This window comes from Plecotus auritus (genome assembly GCF_963455305.1).
Source record: "Plecotus auritus genome assembly, chromosome: 8".
NCBI lineage: Eukaryota > Metazoa > Chordata > Mammalia > Chiroptera > Vespertilionidae > Plecotus > Plecotus auritus.
Genome location: NC_137782.1, coordinates 86,865,834 through 86,876,835, shown reverse-complemented (window position 1 = coordinate 86,876,835; position 11,002 = coordinate 86,865,834). Strand labels below are relative to the sequence as shown.

The 11,002-nt window shown below is 39.3% G+C and overlaps 1 protein-coding gene across 4 annotated transcripts in view; it reads right to left on the bottom strand.

Moving 5' to 3' along the window:
* Positions 1-11,002, bottom strand: part of CSE1L (chromosome segregation 1 like) — a 61,906-nt gene that overhangs the window by 26,226 nt on the left and 24,678 nt on the right. For all 4 annotated transcript variants that reach the window (XM_080682882.1, XM_080682881.1, XM_080682884.1 and 1 more), the window contains 5 exons: positions 8,928-9,029; positions 8,702-8,847; positions 7,911-8,001; positions 7,682-7,789; positions 5,841-5,933 (listed from right to left, as the gene is read on the bottom strand). In XM_080682882.1, coding sequence (XP_080539008.1) covers positions 5,841-5,933; positions 7,682-7,789; positions 7,911-8,001; positions 8,702-8,847; positions 8,928-9,029 — 540 coding nt within the window. The remainder of the gene's footprint in view (positions 1-5,840; positions 5,934-7,681; positions 7,790-7,910; positions 8,002-8,701; positions 8,848-8,927; positions 9,030-11,002) is intronic.

Here is an 11,002-nt window from a genome sequence, read left to right as displayed (position 1 = left end):
TGGGCAAACTACGGCCCGCGGGCCGGATCCGGCTGTTCTATCCGGTTCTCTTGCTCTTCCCTCCGCTCCTTTACTTTGAATTTATATTAGTTCACACAAACACTCCATCCATGCTTTTGTTCTGGCCCTCCGGTCCAGTTTAAGAACCCATTGTGGCCCTCGAGTCAAAAAGTTTGCCCACCCCTGAGCTATACTATGTGCCAAACAGCTCATTTCTTTTTTTTTTTTTTTAATATATTTTATTGATTTTTTACAGAGAGGAAGGAAGAGTGATAGTCAGAAACATCGACCAGCTGCCTCCTGCACACCTCCCACTGGGGATGTGCCCGCAACCAAGTTACATGCCCTTGACCGGAATCAAACCCGGGACCCTTCAGTCCGCAGGCTGATGCTCTATCCACTGAGCCAAACCGGTTTTGGCGCAAACAGCTCATTTCTTAAGGCATAAAAACAGGGGCTGCTACAAAGATGACAAGGTAGTACATGGCACACAGCTCTCTGTAACAATCTATGAGAAAGGGTCTTTTCCTAGTGGACTGACAGAATTACTTTATGGGAACCAAACCCTTTTTTATTGCTTTTTATTTAATAACTAGTGACCCTGTGCACGAAATGTGTGCACATTAAAAGGGAATTAATTAGAGGAAATATTTTAATATTGCTTTTTGCCTTTTCTCTATAATAGAAGTGTTAGAGATGAGAGAAAATTAGTAAAATGTATATGAAAATAATATATAAATTTATTAATAAACAATCACAACATGATATAACAACAAAGACATGACATAAAAATAACAAAAACATGATATGAAAACAACAAAAACATAATATAAAAACAAAAACATGGAGGATCCAAGATGGCGGCATAGGTAAACACCTAAACTGCTGCCTTGCAAAACAATTTCAAAACTACAACTAAAAGACAAAACGTCTATCACCCAGAACTACGGGAAAGCTGGCTGAGTGGAAGTTCTACAACTAGAAGGAAAGAGAAAACAGCATTAAGAGGTGCACAAGCGCTGAAAAGCTGAGGTACGGAGACGCACGCCAATCAGGCTGGCGACGGGCAACTGGGAGTGCTGCTTTTTTCAACCCGAAGGGAGACAAGCTCCCGATTACTCCAAACTCCAGTTTCTGGGGAGACACGGGGGACCGAAACACCTACAGGGCGAAGCTGGACTGTCTGCCGTGGGGTTGGAAAGTGAGGGTGGCTTGCTTGCAGGGCTGCGTGCAGGAATAATTGTTTACTGTGCTGGGGCGCGGGATGCGGGGATGCGGTCGGAGACACAGAGCCGGCTAACTGGCAGCCATCACTGTTTGCCACGCCCTAGCCTAGTGATGCCCTGAAACCCCGCCCCGCACAATCTACAAACCCACCCAAGCTCCAAGCAGCGGCTTTAGCATATGAATGGCCTGCCCTATCGGCAGCTTAACCTAGCAAACCTGCAGCCTGGGTCAGACAGCTCCAAAACCTCCAAACCCCAAGCAAAGAGGAGAAAACTGTAGTTCTCACTGTAGCTCCTGCTGGGTGGCCTCAGACAGTAGCTGACCTGCACCCCATTGGAGATCCAGAAGCCAGTGTACCTAGTGGTCAGTGTGAGACACCAGATTTCAACTCCTCACATCCATAAGTGACACATTCAAGAGGCAGACTCAGTGAGCACCAAAGCCCCACTGAAACAAGTCCTGCACCATAAGCGTGTCTCCAGCATAGCAGTTCTTCCATTATAGACACAGCGGATCCTCACAGCCCATTGGCCTGGAGGTCAATTCCTCCCAGTGTACCAACAGCAATCAAGGCTTAACTACACCAAGACTTTGCACTCAGCCCACAAAGGGGTGTACCAAGAGCGTCCACCTCAGGTGATTGGGGAGGCTGAGCTACTGGCCCCTATAGGTCACCTACCACACAAAGCCACTCCATCAACACAGGGAAGCAGCAAAATGCAGAGACAAAGAAACATGTCAAGAATAAAAGAAATGGAGGAAAGCAAACTACTGGATGACATAGAGTTCAGAACCACATTTATAAGGTTACTCAAGAATCTTCTAAAAACCGCCGAGAAACTTGATGAGACCTCCGAGGAGCTTAGTGAGACCTTCAAGGACCTTAATGAGAATGCCAAAAAAATGGAAAAGGACCAGTCAGAAATTAAGCATACACTGTCTAAAATAAAGAATATACAGGAACTCAACTGTAGATCAACGTACTCCAAGAATCAAACCAAAGATCTGAAATAAGAGAAAACAAAAACACCCAACCAGAAAAACAAAAAGAAAAATGAATCCAAAAATATGAAGATAGTATAAGGAGCCTCTGGGACAACTTTAAGCGTACCAACATCTGAATTTTTGGGGTGCCAGAAGAAGACAGAGAGCAAAATATTGAAAACCTATTAGAAGAAATAATGACAGAAAACTTTCCCTACCTGGTGAAAGAAATAGACTTACAAGTTCAGGAAGCGCACAGAACCCCGTACAAGAGGATTCCAAAGAGGACCACACCAAGACACATCATAATTAAAATGCCAAGGGCAAAAGACAAAGAGAGAATCTTGAAAGCAGCAAGAGAAAAATGGTTAGTTACCTACAAGGGAGCACCCATATGACTGTCAGTTGATTTCTCGGCAGAAACTATGCAGGCCAGAAGGGAGTGGCAAGAAATATTCAAAGTGATGAACAGCAAGAACCTACAACCAAGATTACTCTACCCAGCAAAGCTATCATTCAGAGTTAAAGGTCAGATAAAGAGCTTCACAGACAAGAAAAAGCTAAAGGAGTTCATAACCACCAAACCAGGATTACATGAAATGCTGAAGGGTATTCTTTAAGAAGAGGAAGAAGAAGAAAAAGGTAAAGATAAAAATTATGAACAACAAAATGACACCAAATACATACCTACCAACAAGTGAATCTAAAAATCAAGTGAATAAAAAATCTGAAGAACAGAATGGACTGGTGAATGTAATAGAATCAGGGACATAGAAAGGGAGTGGACTGACAATTCCCAGGGGGAAGGGGGTGTGAGGGGTGCGGGAAGAGATTGGACAAAAATCTTACACCTATGGATGAAGACAGTGGCGGGGGGGTAAGGGCATGGGGTGGGGTGGGGTGGGGAATCAGGTGGAGGGGAGCTATGGGGGAAAAAAAAGAGGAACATATGTAATAATCTGAACGATAAAGATTTATTTAAAAAACAAAAAACCCCACAAAAACATGATGTAAAAACAACACTGATACAATGACTGATAAATTGATTAAACTTATTCTAATATCTCCCTGTACACCACATTAACAGTGAAAACACTTTCAGAGTGCTTGACTAATTTCCCTTGTGATGAAGTATTTACAATTTTAACGTCACAAGCTCTTCAAACTCGAGAGAAAGCAACATATAACTGACCATGTGCAAAAACAGGTTCAGGTAGGAATAGTCCTACTCTGTCTAGAATTTGTCCTTGTGATTTATTAATAGTCATCGCAAATGCTGGCATTACAGGAAACTGTCTTTGAATTAATTTAAATGGAAGGCCAATGTCAGATGTGGACAAATCAATTCTTGGAATCAGAACCACCTCTCCTTCTGCAGATCCTGTTAATATTTCAGCTTCAATTATGTTAGGTCACAATCTTTTGATAATAAATCTAGTACCATTACAAAGACACCATTTACTATTAATATTTCTCCGTAGCATGATGATTGCACCCACTTTCAATTTCAATTTATTTCATGGCATTCCCAAAGGAGTAATACTATTAAGAAATTCGATGGGAAAATTTTCCTTTTCAGCATCATCTTTTGAATCAATGGAATCATCACTCAAATATGTGTGAAAATCTCCATCGAGTATATCCAAATTTCTTCATTTAATTTTTGAATGTGCTCATTTTTTGGACAAAGAATCGCACGTTTATATATATATATATATTTTAAATATATTTAATTGATTTTTTTACAGAGAGGAAGGGAGACGGAAAGTTAGAAACATCAATCGGCTGCCTCCTGCACACCCCCTACTGGGGATGTGCCCGCAATAAAGGTACATGCCCTTGACCGGAATCGAATCTGGGACCCTTCAGTCCGCAGGCTGATGCTCTATCCACTGAGCCAAACCAGTTAGGGATAGATATATTTTTAATATTATCTATAGATATAGTATTTCCAAAGGTAGCTTTAATAACAGATCCGTTACAAATAATTTCACAGGGCATTTCAATAATATCCATTCCTAAATGAAAACTGCTATCAAGTTTGCCATCTCCAAGTTTTACTATCCATTCACTGTATGCAGAATCCTCTGATCTCATATTTATTTTAAGAGACAACTTTCTGAAACATCCCCAAACATTACAGTACTTTAAACTCATTTGTATTATGGCTGATCGCATAGCATGTGGCACAACACTGAGACAGTAGAAAATCCCCTCTGAGAAGGAGAACTTTCCCACCAAATGCAACATTCAAATTCTTAATTTCTCTTAGTAATTTGTCTATGGCGTTTATAGCATGACTGGATACCATGGTGCATTCATCAATAATGAGAAGTTTGGCCTTTTCAATGGGTCTGGGGTGCAGGTGAGTGGGATACCTGGCTGGCAGGCCTCTGACAGCAAGCTGACCAACGGGACATTCTGCGAGGAATGGGGCTCCCTCCTCCCTCCTGTTAGGGTCCGGTTGGAAGGCCAGCCATGCCCCCAATCATGGCAGAGATCTAGGGGCCACCGGCGGTTGGAAGGCCAGCCACGCACCCAATCCAGGCGGGAGGGTGGGGAAGGGGGGTTCCCCTCATGGTGACCGGTTGTTTGGTCGTGATGCCTCTTGCCCTTTTATTATTATGAACCTTAGACAAAATTTGCTGTAAACTCATAGTAATGACTCTCCCTCTGCAGCCCACTCTCAAAAACTGACTTGAATTACTAATTCCAATTTTTCTTTCATTTGGTGAAGTATTTTAAAATTTTGCTTTTTTATGCTTTTGTTGTTTCTTGGGAAAGGGGGAGATCATAAATACATTAGTAAAGAAGCAAATAAGTAACAGAATAAATGCTATGCACTGAAAAGCACGTATTACAGAGCCCAGATTGGAAACTTATACATTACACACTTTCTTCATGTCCCCTATTTCCTATGCTGACTTTTAAAAAGAGAATATTATTACAGAGGTCTAAGTTTTATGTTTTCTTAATATCTTCAGTGACAAATAATTTTCTATTTCATAAATGTTCACACTGTGAATACTCTAAGGCCTTATTTCAATGTAATAAAATAGTCTAATGCAGTGGTCAGCAAACTGCGGCTCGCGAGCCACATATGGCTCTTTGGCCCCTTGAGTGTGGCTCTTCCACAAAATACCATGGCCTGGGCGAGTCTATTCTGAAGAAGTGGCGTTAGAAGAAGTTTAAATTTTAAAAATTTGGCTCTCAAAAGAAATTTCAATCGTTGTACTGTTGATATTTGGCTCTGTTGGCTAATGAGTTTGCCGACCACTGGTCTAATTTATACATGGTGACCTAAGCCAGGCCCACAATAAGAGTAATTGATTCTGTACACTACACATAACCAAATATGAAACATCCCACATAATTAAATTATTTGCATTCTTGGAATTCTAGCTATTAACAATGCAAGAGCAAATAATTTTTAAGGAACTAGAATGCCAAATGTTCTCAAATAACTTTATTTCATTTTCTGAAGTCTACTCTCCAAGCTTCTCAGAGGGTACTCAAATAATGTCTTAAATTAAAACAAAATGAGATATAATTGATATATATGATTATATTTCAAATAATTCTTAATTTTAACAAAAGGCTACTTGGGAAATATTTTAAACAATACTTACATCAGTTTGTAGAAGTTTATTATCTAATGTCAAGAGAGTATGAAAATTGTTCATCCAAGTTTCCATATTATCTTCAAAAAATTCAGGAAGATCCTAAAGAATAAATGCAGACTTGAGACTTTTAATTAAAATAAGTAGCATACTGCCCGGCCAGTGTGGCTCAGTGAATTAAGCGTTATTCCATGCACTAAAAAGTCACTGACTCAATTCCCAGTCTAGGCATATGTCAGGGTGGCAGCTGATCGATGTTTCTATCTCTCTACCTCTCTCTCTAAAAAAATCAATAAAAACATATTTTAAAAATAATAAGCATGCTATGTACTTATGTTCCCCCTGCACACACACCAAATGTTTTCCACATGCCTACAGACTCCAAGTCTACACTTCTTAGCCTAAGCCAACCATTATCTATTTTGACAATAATTCTCTGTTCTAATTAGATCTGGCAACTGAATAAACCATTCTGACTTCTGTCTCTGTTTATACACACTTTCAACCACAAATAATGCTGTCTTGGTTTCCTGCCCCAATTTAATTTAAATCAACTTATTCCTTCCAGGTCCAGCTAAGACTGTATGAATGAAGCCTTTCCTTATTAAACTCAGTGCTTACCAATATATCCCTTTTCCTTTCTGAACTATTGCATTTAGTGTAAGATGACCACCAATTCAGACTTACTGTCTTATGCAGGTTAATGGTTTCCTATGTAACAGTACTGCCTTCTTAATGAGGTTGATAAATTCCCCAAGGGTAAATTATGCCTTTGGTGTCTCTGACTATGCCTAATAAGAATCTTATTCTACCTGACTTCCAGGAAGCAGAATTCAAAAAAAGATATAAGTGAGGTAGGCGCAAGAAAAAAAAAAAAAGACAAAAGGTATAAGCAAAAACAGTGGCATCCTTTAATTAACTTTCTCAAACTGCTATCTAGCTGATCACTGATGTGGTTATGGCATTTTGAGCTGTTCAACTCCTACTCTACCAATCCTTTGGTGGAATGCTTTCCCTACCACTGTGAGTCATCCTGTAAGGATTAAGTCCCTGTCCTTGGCCCTGGCTAGGATCAATGAAAAGGCCAGATCCTTCCTCTAGCCTTTCTCAGTATAGTAAACTGTACCATTAAGATCCCCTTTTGGTTCCTGGAGCCCTGAATCTTAAAGAAATGAATCAAGAACAGAAAGAATGTCTGGAGGCCACTATCTCAGTAGCAACAGAGTGACTGGGTATTTTCTACTATAAAATTGTGGCTGTGTTTCCTCTGAAATAACACTGCTTCTTATACCTTCTAAATACTGGTTCTTCGCCTTGTCTCCCCCAGATATTTCCAATAAGAGCCTTTTTGTATAAGGCAGCCATAGATCTATAAACAAAACATGGCTCCCCAGTGCTAAGACCCACTTAAATGAACAAGAGGAAGGCCTGAGAATGTGATCTCAGTCTTCAATAAAAGAGTAGAGAAGGAGTGGGGAACCTTTTTTCTGCCAACAGCCTTTTGAATATTCCTAACATCATTTGCGGGCCATACAAAATTATCAACTTAAACTAGGCTGCTATATTTGGTCAAACATTTAATTAACTAGCCTCTAATGCCTTGGGAAGGCCAGACCAGATGATTCCTCGGGCCTTATATGGCATGTGGGCTGGACATTCCCCACCACTAAAGTAGAGGATGGTTCTCCATAAAAATGACTATTTGTAGACAAAGAATGGAGGGAGTAAAAAAACTAATTTCTTTACTTTCAGAAAAATCTATGCTGGCAAAGAGGTCTTCATCAAATGGAAAGTTGCATATTTTTTCAACAAAGAATAAGAATCAAAAACAGAAATAAAAGAAAACTTACCTGAAAATTTAAACTGTAGAACAGTTTTGAGATCAATATCAGGGAAGAAAAAAGAATTCTCAGGGCAGAGGCATCATTTGCATGGGTACTACAGAGTTCAATGGTGGCCTTGGAAAGGAATTTAGGAACATAGTGTTAGTGTATTGTAAGCCTTCATGAAATAAGCTTAGCACTAGACTGAGATTAAATATTTAAGCAATAAATATTAAGTAATTATATTATTCCATACCTTAAATAGATTAGTCAAAGGCAAAGCAAAGGCATCCAGAACAAGTTTAATTTCAGTCCATAACTCGTTTGACTTAAATTCATGGCGGTATCTAGAAAATTAAGATGAAATAGGCAACTTACAAGTTTTTGCTTACTGACTTTGGTTCCTTAGGAATAGATTAGAGAAAAATCTAATTTTCTGAAATTCTTTCTTTTTAAAGGAATCTAGCACAGTTTAAGGAGACTAGGTATTTTACAGATAGGGCAATCCTATATAATAAAGAGGTGATATGCAAATTGACCCTCACACCATCGCACAAGATGGCCACCCCCATGTGGTCAAAGATGGCTGCCACAAGATGGCTGGCAAGGGAGGGTAGTTGTGGGCAATCAGGCCTGCAGGGGAGGGCAGTTGGGAGCAATTGGGCCGGCAGGGGAGCAGTTAGTGGGTAATCAGGCTGGCAGGCAGGTGAGCAGTTGTGAGCCAGCAGTCTTGGATTGTGAGAGGGATGTACGATTGCCGGTTTAGGCCCAATCCCTGTCCGACATCTCCTGAGGGGTCCCAGATTGGAGAGGGTGCAGGCTGGGCTGAGGGACACCCCCCCCCCTGCCAACTGCACGAATTTCTAGTATGAAATAAACATCCTACCTAAGAAGAAACATACTAGTGAATTGAGAGGCTTATGCTCTTATTCCAGAATTATTATATTCAAAGGAATGACAATAGTGACAGAAATATGAACTGCTTACACAAGCAAAAACATATGAAAAAAAAAAGTATTTTAAATGCATGAGTTTTTATGTCAATACCTTTTAAATAAAGAATGTGCTGTACGAAGGACTCCATTAATAACGTGAAAATCGCCACTCTGAAAGCGATTCACCATTTCTGTCAACAAGTCGGGCCATTTCTGAGGGAAATCTTCTCTACCAATTATGCTAATGGCATCACTTAACTGAGAAGAGGAGGGAAAAGATTAATTAGACAAAAGCTCTACAAACAAGCCTACCTAAAAAAAACAGGGCCTTACATTACCTGCTTCTGAATTTGCTCCGGGCTGCTAAGCATCAAGTGAACTATGTTGGCTTTAATGGCTACTCGGTCAGCTTCACAAATTTTATTTGGTTCATCTTCAACCTAAAAACAAAGTATCCATGAGCAAGTAACATAAATCCATGTCCGTGATGAGATAGATGGATTTGTAGATAAAATAGAACCGTTTCTTATTTCCTGATTTTCTAAGAAAAGCATAGAGAAAGGTAGGGCCTTCCCTCTACATGAATGAGTCAGATTCCTTTACTTTCATGAAAGCACGAATCCTTTGATTAGAAAAATGTATATTCCATCCCAAATGCAAATATTTTACATACAAATTAATGAGCTTCTGATTCCCTGATGCCAATTAAGACTCCCAGTTTTATAAACTAATCACATGTGATTAAAATCTTTATATATTCGGCTTAGTACATATTTATCTTCAAAAGCTTCAATTCTGACTCTCACTTTAAGTCAAAGGTCTTTCTCAATGAAAACCTCTTGACCATATGAGTTTGAATGCATCCAGGATTACATCACTCTAAAAGGTCTGCAAGTCTCAGTAGTTTACAAATCAAGATAGAGGTAGAGAGAGGGATTTTTAAACATTTTAGGAATCACCAAGTCATTTTTCTCACATGTGCTTATTAAAGATACAAGCTTAAACTAGTATTTACTACTTTCAAATTCTTTTATGGAATGAAGAAAATAGATTCTAAATAAATATTTAAGATTTAAAGTTGACTTTTTAGAAAAGCTGACCATTTTTGTCAATGGTAATAATTTCTAAATAATTATCATTACTGCTATCATCATGAAACAATTCTCATTTTTTTTCTTTACCTTACGCCATGTTTCCTCAACCCTGGAATCACTGACTATTTATCTTGGATCAGATAAATCTTTGTGGTAGAAATATTTCTTGTATATTGCAGGATGATTACATACATCCCTACCCACTAGATGCCAATCACACCAGCTCTCCACACCCCAAGCTGTGACAACCAACATTTTACCAAATATTGGCTGGTGGGCAAAAATCACCCCTAATATCTGTTTCTTAATTTATAACAAATTTATACTAGTCATTAAACTGCAACACAAGAAGTCACCTTAAAATTAGTATATATTTCCATATCACACAAAACATAGGGCACAATCCCTTATCAAAAACTTCAAAATAAGTTATTTTGCATTTTTTTTTAAAATATATTTTATTGATATTTTACAGAGAGGAAGGGAGAGGGATAGAGAGCTAGAAACATCGATGAGAGAGAGAAACATCGATCAGCTGCCTCCTGCACATCTCCCACTGGGGATGTGCCCGCAACCAAGGTACATGCCCTTGACCGGAATCGAACCCGGGACCCTTCAGTCCGCAGGCTGACGCTCTATCCACTGAGCCAAACCGGTTTCGGCTATTTTGCATTTTTTTTAAAAATAAATCTTTATTGTTCAGATTATTACAGATGTTCTTCTTTTTCCCCCCCATAGCTTCCCTCAACCCAGTTCCCACCCCACCCCATGCCCTTACCCTCCGCCACTGTCCTCGTCCATAGGTATAAGATTTTTGTCCAATTTCTTCCCACACCCCTCACACCCCCTTTCCCCGCACTAGAACTGTCAGTCCACTCCCTTTCTATGCCCCTGATTCTATTATATTCACCAGTTTATTCTGTTCATCAGATTTTTTATTCACTTGATTTTTAGATTCACTTGTTGATAGATATGTATTTGTTGTCACTTTGTTGTTCATAATTTTTATCTTTACCTTTTTCTTCTTCTTCTTAGAGAATACCTTTTAGCATTTCATATAATCCTGGTTTGGTGGTGATGAACTCCTTTAGCTTTTTCTTGTCTGTGAAGCACTTTATCTGCCCTTCAATTCTAAATGAAAGCTTTGCTGGGTAGAGTAATCTTGGTTGTAGGTTCTTTCTATTCATCACTTTGAATATTTCTTGCCACTCCCTTCTGGCCTGCAATTTCTGTTGAGAAATCAGCTGACAGTAGTATGGGTTCGCCCTTGTAGGTAACTGTTTTTCTCTTGCTGCCCTTAATATTCTCTCTTTGTTTTT